Source organism: Astyanax mexicanus, chromosome 4 (assembly GCF_023375975.1).
Source record: "Astyanax mexicanus isolate ESR-SI-001 chromosome 4, AstMex3_surface, whole genome shotgun sequence".
In the NCBI taxonomy this organism is placed as follows: Eukaryota; Metazoa; Chordata; class Actinopteri; order Characiformes; family Acestrorhamphidae; genus Astyanax; species Astyanax mexicanus.
Window position 1 is genome coordinate 56022950 of NC_064411.1, and position 20448 is coordinate 56043397.

At 36.8% G+C, this 20448-nt stretch overlaps 1 protein-coding gene across 9 annotated transcripts in view; it reads right to left on the bottom strand.

The window, feature by feature from the left end:
- Positions 1 to 20448, bottom strand: part of st3gal3b (ST3 beta-galactoside alpha-2,3-sialyltransferase 3b) — a 158265-nt gene that overhangs the window by 75996 nt on the left and 61821 nt on the right. For all 9 annotated transcript variants that reach the window (XR_007438566.1, XR_007438565.1, XR_007438571.1 and 6 more), the window contains 3 exons: positions 17403 to 17466; positions 16317 to 16412; positions 14171 to 14357 (listed from right to left, as the gene is read on the bottom strand). Coding sequence is in view for 1 of the 9 variants with exons in the window: in XM_049476650.1 (XP_049332607.1) it covers positions 14171 to 14357; positions 16317 to 16412; positions 17403 to 17466 (347 nt within the window). In the remaining 8 variants the exon portion in view is untranslated. The remainder of the gene's footprint in view (positions 1 to 14170; positions 14358 to 16316; positions 16413 to 17402; positions 17467 to 20448) is intronic.

Sequence of the window (20448 nt, forward strand, 5' to 3'; positions counted from 1 at the left end):
TGTTGTCATTTAGAGCATTTATTTACAGAAAATAAGTTCAGAAATCAATATTTGTTGAAAAAACCCTGTTTTTTTTTTTAATCACAGTTTTCATACATATTGGCTTGTTTTCCTCCACCAGTCTTACACACTGTTTTTATGCCACTCCTGGTGCAAGAAGTTTAATTCAGCTCTGTTCCTCATCCTAGACTCATCTAACACTTTTCTTTTCTTCTTCTTCTCTAGAATTTTGTTTAGAAAATGGTCTGAAATCTGAGAAGGAGCCCAGCATGAACATTTTCTAATAATTGTATTACATTTATCTGCAAACAAATGGGATTAATTTTAGTGAAAATAAGATTCTGAACTTGTAAATGTTAGCATATGTGCGTCTATACATCAAGAGCTATACTGGAATTTAACAGCGTCTGTGCTCCTAACTGGATCTCAACACTAGCCAGCCCGGACAGTAATTTGAGAAATTCCTGGCTTTGATCACGGTCTGCTCCAGGAGTGCTCCGCCTTGGTGGTATTGAGCAAATCTGGCAATTTTGGGACTCCAGGAGAACATCAGGAGGAAACACGACCCGTGTCTTCAGGCTACAGAACAGTGGAGGAGAAAAAAAGGAGAAAATAGCCTTGCAGTGATCCGTGGAAATGGCTCTGATGAACCATCTGATTGACCTTCCACAGGTGCTCAAAACCCACCTCCCCTCCCACGTATTCAACAGCATGCCTCTACGACGCACTCAACGACTCAAATTTTGCTCAGTATTAAGACATTTTGACGAATTGCCCACCATCTACACCAGGGGTTCTTAACCTTTTTTAAACTGTGTGAACCCCTTGAAGGCTCCAGAAAATTTGGCAGCACAAAAAATACAATTATAAGCCTGCTTACTTAAAAGAGAAGTCTTTTGGTGTAGCAAAACATCATACAGCGTACTAACCTTTGCTGAATAACCCATCACTGCATTAATCAAGACTTTACTTTAAGATTTGGTAATGCTACAAGTTGTAAACAGAAGTTTTTAATAAGCTTTTTGTGCACCTTTATAGTTATTTATGCCTTTTTTTAAATATCAAGGCTCTCCGGATTATACCAATTAAGGTGTGGAGCTACTTTGAGCCTGAATAACGGTGTAAAAAGCGATTTATCTGCAGGGGAAAGTGAATGCCCCGAAGCGACTGTTGTACCGTTGAGTGCTGGGCAAAAAGCACAAAATTGCTGGATCTTGGAAAGCTGTAGGAGAGCGGAGGTGGGCTATTCAACACAGGTAAGTACTCTTTATCATGTTCTACTACACCAATCAATTTTACACCAGAGTTATTCTTTAAAGTGATGGTTGGACATTCAAAGTGTGGCTTAGTAGGGCTCAGGAACAGTCACAAATCATCATTCACGTTGAGATGGGCTTGGTATTTCATTTTTAGACATGCAAGTGCAGAAAATCCAGATTCACAGGGAAATGTTGATCCAAAAAGGAGGAAATTTCTTTTAATGCCATTGAACTGTTGCTGGAATATCCGTTAACAGTTAAATCCAGAAATCAGGCAGAAAGCATTCTCCGTTTCAGGGCTGCGAAAACCCATATTCCAAGTACTTTTGATTATATTTTCTCACTTTCCTTGTTTTGTTATTTTTATAAGTTTCTAGAAGCGAGCATTTTGCCTCTCCACTTCCAATTCGACCTTTTTAAAAAACGCTCTATTTTAAACCAGTCTGGACTTGCCGAGCCAAAGTGCGCATGTGTGAACCTGAATCGAGACTGAGATCGAATGGCGAATGAGTCAGTTTGAATCAGTGAAAAGACAACCACCTATTTTAAGCAAGCAGTACCATTAAGTCTGAAAATGACTCGCCTTGATTCAGTAGAGAAAAACAAAGTTTGGCACCCAAATCGTATCAACGCAAATTTAGCATGACCCCATCCCTGGAAGTTCCCTAATCTGTCCCCTAATTTGTAAATCAGCCAACCTATACAGCCAGTCATCTTCGCTTGCAGTGGTGACCTAAAAAAAAAGAGAAACCTGAACTGTTATAGACTAGACCAGTCTCGTCTTTAGTGACAAATCCAGGTTATGTTTGTAGTTCCAACAATAGTTCGAATATGGAAGTCTTATGATGAGTGCTTTAATACTGGTTTTTATGTGGACTGAAGAGCTCACACTGTGAACTGCAGGTACTGCAATACTGGTACTGCAGTGATACACTAATGAGGGACACTAACAGCTTGCAGGACTTTCAATTGGTAGCATTTTTCTGAGCATGATAATGCTCACCCACACACAGAAAGAAACAACAAGGGTTTCCCAGGAATACAAGAATGTCTCCACCAGATTGCAACACTTCTTTGTCCAGATTTGTCCCAAATCAAGCAGTTACGGGATTTCAGCTTCAACAGTCCACAACCTGTGACCTGTGTAACTTCAAATTTAGGTGCAGAGAGCTTCCAGGCAAGCAAACATGCAGCATTTTGATGGGCTTCCTGTTTATCTTTAGAGTTATATTTAAGGGGTCAGTAAGCTCAGGGAGGTTCGCTCTTAAAGTGAAATGAACTGTTTTACAGCAAGCGCTCGAGTCCATCAAACTGCCTGTAGAACATAATGTGAGAGCTGTAGGACACATGTTGTCCTTCTGCTGAGGGCACAAGAAAGACATACAGATCTAGATTAACAGGCCATAATTTTTGTACATTTTCTGCCTGATATTACACACCTAAATCTTGAACATTTATAGTGAAGCATTACATAAAAAGGTTTCACGTTTGATAATAAACGTTACTACTATGCTTGTATAATTTTTATGTCTATTTCCAAACCTGGAAAATTTGGGTTTGATTCCTGTTACTAATCTGAAATTATTAAGTGGCAGCTGCTTCAATAAACATGTAGGAGTCTTGAAAGCCCTCAAAGTTTTCAAAATGTGACTAACCTATTTTACGGCAGAGATAATTGGTTTTGTATCATCTACACCTGTAGTCTGTATATGGGACAAGGAAATTTTAAGGGGTCAAGGATCTTTCAATGAAATCTCTGTATGAGAATTGCACTTATTGCCAAAAGTACTCTATTCCTGTTCTTAATCCATATGGTTTAATATGATGTTGGCCAACCCTTTACAGCTATAACAGCTTCAACTCTTCGGCAAAGGCTTTCCACAATGTTTAGGAGTGTGTTTATGGAAATCTTTGAAACTATTCTTCTAGACATGACTTTGGGAGATCAGACACTGATGATGAAAAAAATGCTTTAATGTACTTATGCTTGAAAATGAAGGAACCATCCCAAAACTGTTGGAGTTGGGAGAATGAAATTGTCCAAAATCTCTTAGTTTGCTGAAGCATTAAGAGTTTCTTTCACTGGAACTAAGGAGCAGAGCTGAAAAATATTTCCATGCCATTATCCCCCTCCACCAAACTTTACACTTGATACAAGTCAATCAGACAGCTATCGTTTTCCTTGACTGTGGAATATTTAGTAGTGAGGAAATTTCACGACTGGACTTAATGCACAGGTGATGCATCACTTGTTACAGTACCACCGTGGAATTCACTGAGCTCCTCCAACTACTTTTGTATGGGATGAGTTGGGGAGTTGGGGATGAAGTTAGGTTTGAGGGTGATGGTCATTATCCAAAATTCTGACCTCACTATCCAGAGCTCTTTTAGCTGAATGCAATCAAATTCTTACACTAAAGTTTCAGAAGAAAATCTAGAAGAATATCTTCACTGGACAAGTTACAGAGACGGTTACTCCAACAAAAGCAGGATAAACTCTTTTTAATACCCTTGATTCCAGCAGAAACAATGATGAACAATGAGCATGTGTCCCAATACTTTTGACCATATAGTGTAGATGCATTGTTACTGTGACAGTAAGCTAACTCTAAAGTAACTCATCTCCAGACACTTCTGAGGGTACTTGGCAGGTTGAAGGATGCTTAGGGTGAGTGTTAACCGCGGCAAGTAAGGGGACACGGGCGAATGCATGTGGATCGGCACTCATCCGAAGCGGGTAGGGTTCGTGAAACGGAGATCCTGCTGCTTATTACCCAAACAAAGACTCCAAAACCTTCTTACCACACTCTGAAGCTTTTCTATTGTTTGAAAGAATCTGAAGCATTTCACCGTGTTCTGTCCCTCTGTACCCAGTTTCACCTCACACTCTCTCTAGTACGCTGTCCCATGACTTTTGCCAAACAGGCCATGACATAGTGTGTGCCTTTAAGGCAAGTTCTAGAGATGACAGCAGTATGTGGATGATCATTAACACCTTCAACTCTTCTGGGAAGACTTTCTACAAGGTTTAGGAGTGTGTTTATGAAAATCATTTGAACCATTTTTTTTCAGACATGCATTGGTATATATACCAATATATTGATGTTTAAAGAAAAGACTTTAATGTTCTAATGTTGAAATCGGAAGGGGTCTGGCTTTTGCCAGACAGGCCATGACATAGTATGCATCTTCAAGGCAAGCTCTTGAGATGACAGCAGTATGTGGATGTACATTGTCCTGCTGGAATAGCTGTATATATATATCTAATTTAGGATCATTTATTGTTCCTCACAATAAATGACTTGCATTAAAATCTAACACTTTCCTCTAGGTATAATTACAGTGTGTAATATAACATATATAAAATTGATACAGACTGGTACAGTACCAGTAAAAAGTTTTGACATGCCTTAAATTCTGTGGTTTTCCATTATTTTCAAACTATGAAGAAAAACATACGGAATTCTTTAGCGACCTAAAAAAAGTGAAAAACTAACCAGAATATGTTTTATATTTTACATCATTTGCACATCTCTGCTGGATTTTCTCAGTCAGCTTTATGAGGTAGAGTCTCCTGGAATTCAGGCTTTCAGTTAACAGCTGTGCTGAACTCATCAAGAGTTAATTACTTGAATTTCTTGCCTCTTAATGTTAGTTTGAGAGCATCAGTTAAAGTAAAGTAGTGAAGAGGTAGAGTTACAGGTATACAGTGAATACTGAATATTTGAGTGATGTTCTAATCCAGATTATCCATGTTAAAACTGTTATAAGGATGAAACTGGCACTCATCAGGACGGCCCCAGGAAAAGAAGAGCAGGAGTATTTTTCTTTTTTTTAACACTTTTTTCAAGTTACTACATGATTCCTTATATGTGTTCCTTTATAGCCTGGATGACTCCAGGCCTCTATCTTATGGGCTCAAACCAAACAAACGTATTTTTCCAAATCGTGAACTTCTATATTTTTGTAGCTGGATGTTTAGAGGTGCTCTGTGAGTCAGCTCTTCTGGAGACTCTGGAGTAAACAAAGCCACGCTTTCTCTAGGCATCAACACACAGGAGCGCTAGTATAAACAGCCCGCGAGACGCTGTACAGTTTGGATTCTGGAGGAACGAATTTCGGCACGTCGGTGAAAAATACAGCAGGAAGCCAGAAGCAGCAATAAGTGCTCCAGTCCAACCATGTAGGGCTGAAATAATGAGGGATTAGGGCATAAATGGAAAGGGCTAATGACTGATAAATACAAGGCCTGCAGGGTGGAGGATTAGCAGGTAGAGGTTAAGGTGGTGGAGAGAAGTTCTCAGGGGGACTAGATGCTCCTTCCGACTGCCGCAAACCTTTTCACCTTCTAATTCCGTTTACTGTAATCAGACTGGACTGTAATCACTATCTGTCCTGATTTCTGACTCGGACGCTTCATTTCTCCACGTTCGACACCGTGAACTCACCGCGAGGGGTTAATTTCTTCCTGCCGGCTGTTTAAAACAGGTCACGGGAAAAGGAGGGAACGTTTCCAGGCGTGTCCAGAAGAGCCACAGAACATAACGTGATGCTGGGAGGGCGGTAAGACCACAGTATCTTGAGACGATAAACTCTAAAGAACACTGGTGCCAAAGGGGTTCTTTAGAGTAAAACTAAACCAAATGGTTTTGATTAACTAGGTTTTCCTTAACCGACTAAACATCAAGGTTCCTAACATGCACAGTGCACAAGAAACCCCACTATCTGGCTATTTTTACACTCTTTTTTTAGTTTAAATAGCAGTAGTAAGGGTGTGGTGGTCATGTTCAGGTACAGTAGCTGCACTGTTAAAATAGCAATGCGCCAAAGTCAGAGCGAACCTGACCTTTAAACATGCCATTTTATGGCTTTCACTTGTGTCTTTTAAATAACTACGGTGCTTCTGAATATATCTACACTGATGGGCGTGGTGTTCTGGAAATGAGGTGTGTTCAGGTACATTTCTGGAGTTTTGCTTGTTTATTTTGCCAACGGAAAATACAGGTGCTTCACTGACTGAATACAACCTAGACAGACGTCAACAGTCAGCCGTTCGTTTCTATCTTTGCAGGGAATTCATTGGATCTCTTCCTAACAGGTCTCTACCTTTCACAAAACTAAATCAGTTCTGATTGGATTTCGTCCCTCGTTTTTATTCGTTGACGAAAATGTCATGTAATTTCATCACTGTTCATCACTATTTTTTATGCTGGTTTTATTTAGTTATCGTCTCGTATTCGTCTTGAAAAAAGGTTTGTTGACGAAAACTATGGCTATGAAAATTATTCGTCAGTGAAATTAACAAATTTAACACTTCTCCAAAACTTTAGTTTCGTTATGTTTTTACGTCTAGTTTTTACGTCTCTTTTTAAACCAGCAGAATTTGGGTTTGATTCCTGTTACTTATTATTATAATTATTATTATTAATTATTATTAAGTGGATTAGAAAGAAAGTGAACAGGCAGCTTCTCCAAGTGTCCTGTAGAAGATTTCAGGAGATTTTAAATGTCTCAAATTTTCAGAATGTAAGTTATAAGTTATTTTATAAGCTATTTTAAAGGGTTTGTATCACCTACACCTGTAACCCGTATACAGGACAAGGCATTTTAAGGTGAAAAGTGAAAAAGTGGTGGGTTACAGCAAGGGTGAATATATACAGCGAATATATAAAACATCAAGTTCCTGGACGTTCTCTTCAGAACCTCTTTTAAAGAACCTGTTGAGTCAGGTGAGCTGGAGCGTCTGTGGCGTTGCGAAAGCATGCGTCTCCAACAGCGCTCTCGCTTTTGAATAGCGCCGAAACCCTGAAAAGACCTGCATTCTTTCCACCTGAAGAGAATCCGTAGCGTACAAAGCATGGCAGAAACAAATCACTTCAAAGCCTCCACTCGCCACTGTTCAAAGTGCAGCCATTAGAGCTCTGGACTGTGGGAGAGCGAGCGAGTGGGGTGAATCCTCGCTGCTATCTGAGGATTAGCGTCGGGTCTAAAGGCAGGTTTTTCTAAAGCTAATTGTCCACACAGTTGCGCTCGGCTTTGTGAGCTCTAAGACTCCCGGCTTGTCTCCGTCAGGGAAAAAAACAACGGCGAACAATGGATCTGACTCGCCGCGGCCGCCGCTCGCCCAAAAACAGAAGTGTCGTGGTGTTTTTCCACCAGGTTTAAAGCCGCGAAAACAAGGAACGCTGTGTTTCTGACCACAAGTCACTCAACGCCGGCTCTTCCGAGAACCGCCACGAGGGGTAAAAACGACTGCATCTGTTATTGTAGCTTCTTAACCTGATGAAAGTGCTTTACCGTCGCTATGGGCAGAACGTATCTGAGGGGATTACGCCACGATTAGGTCATGGAGAACCACATGAAATCACATCCATATTCAAATCAATGCAATGCAAAATTTTCCATGAGATATTCCAAAACCAGGAGCATATCAGCGTAAAATACAGAACCATTCAGATCCATATACTAGTGCATCTCAAAAAATCTGAATATCATTACTTTATTTCAGTAATTCAGTTCAACTCATACATTATATTTATTTTAAGCGTTTACTTCTTTTATCGTTGATGATTATGAAGCTCACAGCCAATGTAAACCCCGAAAATCAGTGTCTCAGAAAATTAGAATATTATATAATAAGACCAATTGGTACTTTTGCTAATCAGTGTTGGCAGTGTGCCAAGTCCTGCTGGAAAATAAAATCTGCATCTCCATAAAAGTTGTCAGCAGCAGAGGGAAGCTGTAAGATATGAAGTGCTGTAAGATTTTGTGGGAAAACAAAACTGCACTGACTTTAGACTTGATAATAAAACACAGTGGATCAACACCAGCAGATGACAGACATGACTCTCCAAACAAACCATCACTGATCATCAGTAAATTTTATATTTGATTTGAAAAACTGTAAACTATGTAATATTTTAACTGATTTTTTGCGTTTTCATTGGCTGTAAGCCATAGATAGATAGATAGATAGATACTTTATTGATCCCCGAGGGGAAATTCTAGAAATATAATCATAATAGTATAATATAATATAATAATTATCTAATTATTATAATAATATAATAAATATAATCATCAACAATAAAATAAATAAACGTTTATAATAAATCACTCTGTGTTTCAATACATTTATATAAATATATGAGTTTCAAATTTTGAAATTAATTACTATAATAAAGTAAATTATCAATGATATTCTAATTCTTTAAGATGCTCTAGTATTTAGGTCAATTTGATTAATAACTTAGAACTTTTGATCAATTTTGATCAAAGGTAAAAAAAAAATATTAGATAGAAAATGTATGGATCTTAAGTTCAGTTAAGTTAAATTCAGATGTACAGTATCAATCAACCATTTGGAGACCTTAAATTAAGTCATTTGTAGTATTTTAAAATGTTCTGCATTGTACATTAATACTAGTCGTCCAATCAAAACAGGTTAAACAAACCAGAATATGTTTTATATTTCAGATTCTTCAGTTTTGAACATCTCTGCTGGATTTTCTCAGTCAGTTTTATGAGGTAGAGTCTCCTGGAATTCAGGGTTTCAGTTAACAGCTGTGCTGAACTCATCAAGAGTTAATTACTTTAAGAATTTCTTGCCTCTTAATAAAGTGTTTGAGAGCTTTAAGAGAAAGAAAGAGAAAGAGAAGAATTTTAAGAACTTAAAAAGGAAAGTATCTTCAAGTGCAGTCACCACAAAGACAGTCAAAAATGTTATGATGATGGAACTGGCACTCATCAGGACCGCCCCAGGAAAGAAAGAGTACGGGATAAGTTCAGTTACCAGCCTCAGAACCACACAGTCGTCTCTAAACAGCTTCTACAGCTGGATGTTCCTGACGCCCAGAAGTGTCTGAAGATCTGTAATAACTCCAGATTGTGAGCCAGTTAGTCTAACAGTTTATATAAAACCTCCCTACAGGACTAAAAACCTCCTAAAACTAATGATGCGTGTTTCTGTAATCGGATGTTTGGATCATTTTCATCAGTTTATTCATAAATTCCATCTTCACACACTGGAACAGGCAGATGGTGCTGTAAAACTGATGTATTCGTATGGAGTTATGAGGTTTTTCCATTATAACAGAATTATGAAATAATTTTAACTATCATTACCCTTTAAACTGCAGGCTGTTTTTGCATTTACTCATCCTGAATAGAATTATCTATCTTAATAAAGATTTTTTAGCATCCAATATAATTTATTAAACATCTATTTTTAAATATTACTCAGAATCTGCATCCAATTATTTAGAGTTCACCTGTGAATGCACTATGCAATTTTTTTTAAGTATTCACTACGAATTATTTAGTATTTACAATCAAATATTTAGTTTTTACAACTAACTTATTTAGTATTTAAAATTATTTTTTTTGGCATTTACAAATCAATAATTTGGTATTTACAATCCAATTATTTGGTGTTTACAAATCAATTATTTGGTATTTATTTACAATAAAATTTTTTAGTATTAATAATCTATTTTTAGTATTTACAGTTTAATTATTTGGTATTTACAATCCAATTATTTAGTATTTAAAATTCAATTATTTGGTATTTACAATCCAATTATTTGGTATTTACAATTTAATTATTTGGTATTTACAATACAATTATTTGGTATTTACAGTTTAATTATTTGGTATTTATAATTCAATTATTTGGTATTTACTATCCAATTATTTGGTATTTACAATCCAATTATTTGGTATTTATAATTCAATTATTTGGTATTTACAATCCAATTATCTGGTATTTACTATCCAATTATTTGGTATTTACAATCCAATTATTTGGTATTTATAATTCAATTATTTGGTATTTACAATCCAATTATTTAGTATTTAAAATTCAATTATTTGGTATTTACAATCCAATTATTTGGTATTTACAATCCAATTATTTGGTATTTATAATTCAATTATTTGGTATTTACTATCCAATTATTTAGTATTTAAAATTCAATTATTTGGTATTTACAATCCAATTATCTGGTATTTACTATCCAATTATTTGGTATTTACAATTTAATTATTTAGTATTTACAATCAACTTATTTGGTATTAATATGAAATATGAAATAAATATAAATTATGTAATATATGCTTTAATTAATTCAGAAACAACTATGAATCATTCACCATCCACCAGAATATATTTAGTATGCACTATGAAATTATTATTATGATTATATATATAAATTATATGAATTAATAGTACTTTAAATGATACAATAAAAAAGCATAAACTACTATAAATTATTTAGTGTTAATTAGAACTGAACTGAAGTGTGATTCAAACACAGACTTTACAGGTTTAAGAGGTGAAATAACATGTTTATTATTATTACTGTTATTATTAGGTATTAATGTTAATACATGTGTTCTGTGTTCTGGTTTAACACTGGTCTACAGACTGGGGATACTGGTTCTAAAGTTACGGTGCTGTGTGGAGCTGTGGTGACCCCTGACCCTGAGAAAAGGAAACTCTTGCTACTCGAGATCAAAGGCAATCTACCAGCCGCCGGAGGGCAGATCCATTATCTGCTGCTGCGCTTTTCCACTGTGCAGCGCAGTCTAATCAAACCCACCAACCGCTATTACTCTTCCTCCACAGCCTCTCGCGCACTGACCACTGTCCCCCTGCACACATTCCACCCCACTCTCGCGCCTTACAGCACCGCAGCTGTGCTGACAAACACACACACACACACCGCTACAGGGTTGCCAGATTCTGCCACGGCTCAGGAGAAAACACAACACTGAGCTAATAGAAAACATCATTACAGAATAAAATCATCCGGCTGGATTACAGAACACGTCTACTTAAATTTTCTTCTAAAAAAGACAATCAAACAGCTTCAGCTCATTCAAAAACACAGCTGCTGAGTTTCTCACCAGGAGGAACACATCATTCCAGGATAACATCCTTACACTGAATAGCAGGGATTCATTCATATATAAAACCTCTGGAATATAATCAAGATGAAGATGGATGATCACAAACCATCAAACCACCAAACTGAACTGCTTGAATTTTTGCACCAGGAGTAAAGCAGCATAAAGTTATCAAAAAGCAGTGTGTAAGACTGGTGGAGGAGGAGAACATGATGCCAAGATACATGATTAAAAAAACTGTGATTAAAAACCAACCAGGGATACTCCACCAAATATTGATTATTTCTGAACTCTTAAACTTTATGAATATGAACTTGTTGTTTTCTTTGCATTATTTGAGGTCTGAAAGCTCTGCATCTTTTTTGTTATTTCAGTCATTTCTCATCATTTTCTGTAAATAAATGCTCTAAATGACAATATTTTATTTGTAATTTGGGAGAAATGTTGTCTGTAGTTTATAGAATAAAACAACAATGTTCATTTCACTCAAACATAAACCTATAAATAGCAATATATACATTTATAACTTACTGAGATGGGTTTAAGTGGGATATTCAAATTATTTACAATTTTACATTGAAGAAAATATTTCTAAAATTGTTCCCTCTAACCTGTTCTACGCTTGACGGAATCATTCAGGTAATCTTTAACTGACACTAGTCGAGACATTATTAATCACACTTTTACAATAATGTCTCAATTAATTCAACATTCTTAAGTTAAAAAAGTAGCAATGTTTGAGTGCCAATTAACAATGAGTTGATACATTACTTGACCATTTAAACAACATTTATTAATGTTTATTACCATTATAAATACTGTTATTTGTGACTCTGTGCACTCTGTATTGAAAAGTGTTACCGATATGTTTTATTGGGAATTAAAGGAGGTGTGGAGCTACTTTGAGCTGGATAACGGTGGAAAAAGTGATTTATTGTGGCAAATTGTGCCCTAAAACGGCTGTTGCACAGAGTGCTTGGCAAAAAGTACAAATTACTGGATCTCTGAACGCTGTGGGAGAACGGAGGTGTGCTATTCATCAAAGATAAGAACTTTTTATCATGTTTTACTACAGTAAAAGTACATTTTACACCAGGGTTCTCCTTTAAATATGGGTTTGTGAGATTTGCACATTTATGTTATTATGTTAGCATCTTAGCTAGCTCACTGCTAACGTTACCATGTAGCTTACTTGCCGCTAATGTTATTATCTTAGCATCATAGCTAGCTCACCGCTAATGTTACTATGTTAGCTAGGTCTCTGTTAACCTTATTTCTCTTTCTGGTAATGTTAGCTAACTCACCGCTAAAGTTAGCATGTGCTTTCCCACCGGCTTTAAACGCACAGTCTGAAAATGTAAAACCTACAGCAAATTTACAGTAAATTTAAGACAAATTAAGACCTTAATTACCAGTATTTTACATCTTTTATTTCAAGTCTTTTAAGGACCTGCAGGAACCCTGGTTTAAAGGTTTAAAGGGGTTAATCTGCCGTTCAGTAATAATAAAATTAAAGATTCTGAATACGTGCCCTTGAGTCACGCCGGACATGCCCTCTCCACAGTGCCGGGTTTGATAAGCAGTAGAATTGGAGTGGAGTTATTAAAATTACCATCCCGTCTTCAGCAGAGATAAGAGGAAAACTCATTCAGCCGGCCGACCCCCCCCGATTACTCCCCGTCACTCAAGCCTGACAGGAAGCCACTTCTCCACCCGTCAAAAACCCAACAAAAGGAACAATAAGCGGAGTTCCCTCAGAACAGAAGCTCCTATTTAAATTCTTTTGTCCTCAAAATTACCATTTAAGAGTTTTAAATTCATTAAATCGGTCAGAGTCTGAGGAACACTCGACTTTCACGTGATGATCTGGACGTCTTCAACTTCCTCAAGGTCAGTGCTGACCAAGAAACTTTGATTTACGGTGAAACAAACGTCAAAGAAATAAAAAATTATATATTTTATATTAGAAGCACTATCTTACACTCTGCACAAGGCGTGTCGGGACGCTCATTGCTATCTTACACCCCACCAACAGCCTAATTTCATACCTTTAACCTGTTTCGTTTAAAAAGCAACAGTTCCAACAGTTCTGAATATATCTACACTGATAAGCATATTGCTATCTTGGCAACAAAAAACAAAGGAGCTCCACTGACTGAATACAACTTAGAGAGATCTAAAAAAACATCAGGTGTTCATCGCTATCTTGGCAACACAGGCGCGCAGCAGTGCACAAACCCAACTTTTACATCAACAATAAACAGAACAGTAAATATAATAACATTGCTGTTCCCGTAAATGCTCTGAGAAGTGTTGGACACGTCCAGGTAGCTGCGCCGTTAAAATAGCAATATAATTAATATTAGGGGCACTATCTTACACTCTGCACAAGGCGTGTTGTGATGCTCATTGCTATCTTACACCCCACCAACAGCCTAGTTTTATACCTTTAACCTAGACAGATCTAAACAACAGTCAGACGTTCATCGCTATCTTGGCAACACAGGCGTGCAGCGGTGCACAAACCCAAAAAATTAACACATTAACCACACCCATGATAAATTAAGGGAATTAGTATGTGCATTTTGCTTTGAAAGTTTCGAGACGCGCAAGGTGTACTTTTCCCAACGTTACGATAGCAAAGACACGCTGACACATGAGCACTAAATCAAGTTGCTCATGGTGCACAGTGAATTTTTTTAGTATTTTTTACTATTTTATTTCTTATTATTGATTATTGTTGAGTTTGGTGTCTGTTGCCAAGATAGCAATTAACGTCTGACTGTTGTTGGCTTTTGTCTAGGTTGTATTCAGTCAGTGGTGCACCTGTGTTTTCTGTTACCAAGATTGAGATAGCAATACGCCAGAACCACTACACACATCAGTGTAGATATATATTTAGACTCTATTTAAAACTATTTCTTCTATTTTTAACATTTTAAAAGTATGTATTGTATTAAACACTAAGCCTACGTAGCATTAATAAATGAAACCATCATTCTTACCAGCTTCTCCTTGAAGATCATGTGCCTCAGCCATTTAAAGTCCAGGGGTTTGAAGGCGATGAAGACGAAGAGGGAATCTTTCTCGTAGCGTTCGCTCTTCTGGATGGCTCCCTCAGGGTACGTAATCCTCATGGTGGTCTTGGTGCCCACGTCTTTCGTGTAGCCCTTCACTGGAGCTTCGTTTAACCTATAAATACATGTAGCATTTATATTTTAACGTATTATTGTACATAGAAATTACGATGCTAAAAAAATGCTAAATTAATCTACACCTTATACATAGTAAATGAATAATGAAGTGATCTAAAATATAAAGGAACACATAAGGAGTCATGTAGTAACTTAAAGAGTAACTAAATTCAAATGTTGCATCTGGGTGATGTATGGGTTTAGGGGTAGGGCAGGAGTGAGAGCTAATTGGGTTGAGCAGTGCGCCTCTGATAACAGTAAAACACAGTAAAAGCTCTGAGGGAGCTTCAGAGGCAGAAATTACTACTACAAAAAGCATTTTTTAAAGGTTAAAAAATGTTTATAAAACTTTTAAGAAGGATTTGGAAAAAACACATTTCAGCTAGGGTTTAATGCCTCTTTTAAAAGTAATTTTAATTTTTCTTTAAATAAGTAAAACGCTTCTGTTTATTTACAGTAAGCTTAGATTCCTGAATTTCTCCAGCACTAAGGCTGGAGCATTAGCATTAGCGGCTAACTGCTAGCAGTTAGCGGCTACTGCCAACCGACAGCACAACACTAAGGAATCCTTAGTGCTCTGGTAAGCCAGGGAGATATAAGCTAGCGGTTGTTAACGATGCTCCAGCAGTGCTAGCCAGGTTAGCAGCAGGCTACAGGCTGATAATAATCACCTCTGAATGGTGAAAGAGCTACCGCTTAGCGTTGTAAGTGGCTAATGCTAATACTGCTCCAGCCTAAGTGCTGGAGAAACTTCACTAAAACTGAAACTGAACCTGTATAACTCTGTACTTCAGCAGAGTGACTTTACTGCTCCTTAATACCTGACTGATAGAATTCATACATTTCATACAATGAGCATCAGATTATAAGGTGCACTGACAATTTTTGGGTAAAATGTAAGAATTTTAAGTGGGTCTTATAGTGCGAAAAATACGGTACTTTCAACATTTTTAAATTTCTTCTTTTTCGGGTGGACTAACCATATTTAAGTAGTCATTAAGTGTTTAATATTTTGATTCTTATGTTCTTAGTTCATTATTATCCATTTGATCATTTCTTATCATTTTTATCACTTTACTTTATGTTTTCTTATTACTATTATTATTATTTATTTTATATGTAATAAATTCTTTCCATTTTATATGTCAATTAGTTTTTTTATGGTCTTTTAGAATCTTCTATTTTACATAAATATTTAAATCATATATATTAAATGTTGATTTATTTATTTATTTATTTTTACTACTTTATTCCTTATTATTTCTAGTTTTTTGTTAAATGTTTTTAATCTCTTTGATGCTGTAAATGCTCTGCAACATTGCAATTGATTGTAAATGAGGGTCACCCTCAATGTTTTTTTCCCCCGAGTGAAACTAATAGTTGATTGATTGATTGATTGATTGATTGATAACCTGGATTAGAAGATTAATCAAATATTCACTATTCACTGTATACCTGTAACTCTACCTCTTCACTACTTTACTTTAACTGATGCTCTCAAACACTTTATTAAGAGACAAGAAATTCAAGTAATTAACTCTTGATGAGTTCAGCACAGCTGTTAACTGAAAAGAATGTAAAATATAAAACATAAACATACTTTTTTTTTTCGTTTAATAGTTAATTCCACCTGATTTCTTCATAGTTTGTATGAATTACGTATTAATCTATAATGCAGAACATTTTAAAATAATAAAAAAACACTGTATATTTGACTGATAGTGTATAAGTAGTGGAAACGCTGGTTATAAGTCAGAATAAACAGAGTTTAGTGTGTAAAGGCCTGAGGGCTGTGTACTTTATACAGGATCATTTGTTTCCATAAATCCAATTTAAAACCATGACCACAAAATCAGCTTCACTTATAACAGGCTACACACACACACACACACACTCAATTACACACACACACACACACACACACACACACACACACTCAAATACAGTAAATACTCACCTCACCACTACATCGTACTCGTCGATGCGGGGACCCAGAGACTTGTTGGCGAGGATTCCCCCGTTCCCCACTATTATACACCTCTTACAGCTCATACTGTAGCAATACAAACACACACACACACACACACAAACACACACACACAAATCACTCAACTAACAAGTTTATATTCATTTACAAACAACAATACTAAAGTTTTAAGAGATTAGAAATCAATATCAAGTAGAATAACCCTGATTTATGGTGGAAAAATGTACAGCTTTCCTGAGTTTTGGCGTCATGTCCTCCACCAGTCTTACACACTGCTTTTGGGTGACCAATACGCTGGACAGGTAATCATGCAGGGTTCTTTCAACATTTTAAAAGTCAAATTTAATGCTTTATAAGACCTTTTTGAGACCTCAAAAAATGTAGTCATAACTTCTTTGGTAAACTTAGCTCTTTCCCTACTAATGTTAGCTAGCTTGCCACTAATCTTAGTTCTCGCCCCGGTAACATTAGCTAGCCTGTTGCTAATGTTAGCTAGCTCTCTGGTAACGTTAGCTAGCTCACCACTAATATTAGCTAGCTCTCCGCTAACCTTAGTTTTCTCTCAAGTAACGTTAACTAGCTCTCCGCTAACATTAGTTCTCTTTCCGGTAACGTAAGCTAGCTTGCCGCTAATGTTAGCTACTCTTTACTAACCGTAGTTCTCTCTCCAGTAACGTTAGCTAGCTCTACGCTAACCGTAGTTCTCTCTTCAGTAACATTAGCTAGCTCGCCACTAATGTTAGCTATTTTCCAGTAACATTAGCTAGCTCTCCGCTAACATTAGTTCTCTTTCCAGTAACATTAGCTAGCTCTCTGCTAACATTCTCTAAGGTTCTCTTACTGTTTACTGGTGATGCTGATGTCTGATTTTTGATCATTTTCTGTAAATAAATGCTCTAAATGATGATATTTTTATTTGTAATTTGGGAGAAATGTTGTCTGTAGTTTATAGAATAAAACAACAATGTTCATTTTACTCAAACATAAACCTATAAATAGCAAAATCAGAGAAACTGATCATTTTTAACTCATTTTTAAGCAGTGACTTTCACTCACCTGTCTAGTTCTGGACTCAGTCCGTATTTCTTGGTGGTGGTTAATATTGTGTCTATGATTCTTTCTTTAAAGGAAGCAGAAGAAAAAGATCAGGTTAAATCAGCAGCAGTAAAGGGAATAAAGCTCGTATCTGACGGTGGTTAATGGAACCGGATGCCGGGTCCGGTGGTCCGGTGGTCCGGCGCTCTGATGCCCGGGTGATGCTGAAGGGTTTACTGGTGATGGAAAAAGCTGCCTGTAAAACAGGAATGTCGTTTTAAACAAGCGCATTCCTGCGCGAGAGTCCTCGAGCGAAAGTCCCTGGACGTCGAGTGCGACGGCGGCTCCTGGTGTAAATTTACGGAGATGTTTGGTCATAGTGAACATTCCTCTGATGCCCGTGTGGAGAATCCACCGCAGACAGTCGCCGTGAACTCAGAGATAATACCCTATAAACCCATCCCTCACTCCCCAAGGGCAATTAACAAGTATATAATCTTTAAATACAGTAAAAAGATGATACAAATACACTAATACCACCCAAACAACCAAACAAACAACCAATCACATGGGGTACCACAGCAACCACTTGAGACAGGCATCCACCGGAGACCCCATAGCAACCATTAGGTATTCATGTGTTGGTTTATCACTTAAAATCGCAATAAAATATATTTAAGTTTGTGGTTGTAAGGTGACAAAATGTGGAAAAGTTCAAGGGGTATGAATACTTTTGCAAGCCACAGTAACTGGCTAGCAACCACCCAATCATCCAATCACACAGAGTACTGCAGCAACCACTTGAGACAGACATCCACCTGAGGCACCATAGCAACAATCTGGGATACTTTAGCATAACTGGTTAGTAACCACCCAAACAATCAATCACACGGAGTACCACAGCAACCACTTGAAACAGACATCCACCTGAGACACCATAGCAACCATTTTAAATACTTTAGCATAACTGGCTAGTAAACACCCAAACAATCAACTACATGAGGTACCACAGCAAACACTTCACATCTGAGACACCATAGCAAGCATTTAGGATACTCTACCATAACTGGCTAGCAACCACCCAAACAATCAACTACATGGGGTACCACAGCAACCACTTTTTATTTAATTCTATTGCTATTCCTAAAATTAAATACATTACGGTACTGATTAATTGACCTAAATTACTTAATTAAACTCAGCATTCACCAAGCAACCACTTAGCAATCCCACAGCAACAATCTCAGAAGGCATAGCAACCACCTACCAGTAATGACCACCAATCAGCTTCTAAGCAACAGCATAGTCACCACTTGTTATATCAAAGCAACCACGTACTGTACCAACTGGATAGCAACACCATAGCAACCACCTAGATCAGACCAACCTATTGCAATCATTATTTAAAGAAATACTCACATTTTAACCATAACAAAATGACTTTTATAGTGAAATACTTGCTAAAAAAGAGCCCTTAGTATCTTTATTTATTTACAGAAAATGATAAAAGACCTCAAACAATACAAAGAAAAGAAGTTCATATTAATTTAGGAGCAACAATACTAATGTTTTTAAGAGTTCAGAAATCAATACGTGCAACCACCTACAGTAGCAATCCCATAGCAACACCAAAGAAACCATCTGAGATAGCGTAGCAACCACCTACCAACACTGTTACAAGAACCACCAACCAACTTCTTAGCATCACCAGAGCAACCAACAACCTACTGTACCTACTGTACCAATCAGTCAGCATCAACACCATAGCAACCACCTACGACATCAGCACCACCAGGAACAAAATAACATTTGTTTTACTTCATTCTATTGTTGTTTTTTCTGTATTATTTTCCATAATACTCAAATTTTAACCCTAAAATTATCACTTTTATACTGTTCATTTTTATGTTTTAGGTTTAAAACCAGAAATTTCGTTTCTCCATGATGTTTTCTGATGTTTCCATGATGTTGCAGGAATTCCTTCGTGAGCGATATTACCCATAACCCCCGGCGTAATGATTAAAGACTGGCGGAGAGCCCCGGCACTCAGTGTTTGGACGAATCGCCGACAGCTGCCATCAAGCATCACCGGTGCCAGCGTAAACAGTGGGCGGGGCCTGTCTGGGCGAGGGGGCGGGGCTTACTAAGGCAGGTTCTTTAAAAACTGCTAAGAGCAATGGCTGGTAATGGTTTTCAGATAATGGGATAAACACTTCAGCCATGCATCCCTGCAGCTCGCGCTGAGTGATGGTGGAAACCAACCAGCGTCCCACAAACACTTCCAGAATGTGGGGAGGGATTTTAAGATTTTACTATTTATAGTATATGTTTCAGTAAAATAAATAAAATTTGTTTTATTATATAATATGAATACCGAAAACCTTTCTCTCAAATTCCTAATAGAAATATGTTCATATAGAGCATTTATTTAAAGAAAATTATAAAATGCCTCAAATAACGCAAAGTAAACCAAGTTTGATTTTTATTTTACTACATAATTAGAACAGACAAACTGTACCTTACACTGTGCCGAAATTTCTTGATAAACAGACCAATAGAAACTCTTCAAAATGACCTGAAAAAAACTCTTTTTACAAAAAGGTTTTTTTCTCTCTCCTGTAAAGTTGCTGTTTTGGAGTTTTGGTGTTTTTCATTGGACAGCGACGAGATTCATTTAGAAACAACAATAGTAAAGATTTAAGATTTCAGAAATCCACAATATTTGGTGGAATAACCCTGGTTTTTAATCACAGTTTTAAACATGCATCTTGGCATCATGTTCTCCTCCACCAGTCTTACACACTACTTTTGGATCACTTTTAGCTTGGTTTGATGGCTTGTGATCATCCATCTTCCTCTTGATTATATTCCAGAGTTTTTAATCTGGATCTACAATGTTTATTTTACTCAGAAATACATCTATAAATAGTAAATTCAGAGAAATTATTCATTTTGCAGTTTATTATAGTGCAATATTTAAAGAAATGCTACAAATGTAACCACATTTAACCAGATTTCACCAGTTAGTCATTTATGATAGCAAATAAATAATATAATAAGGAAAAAT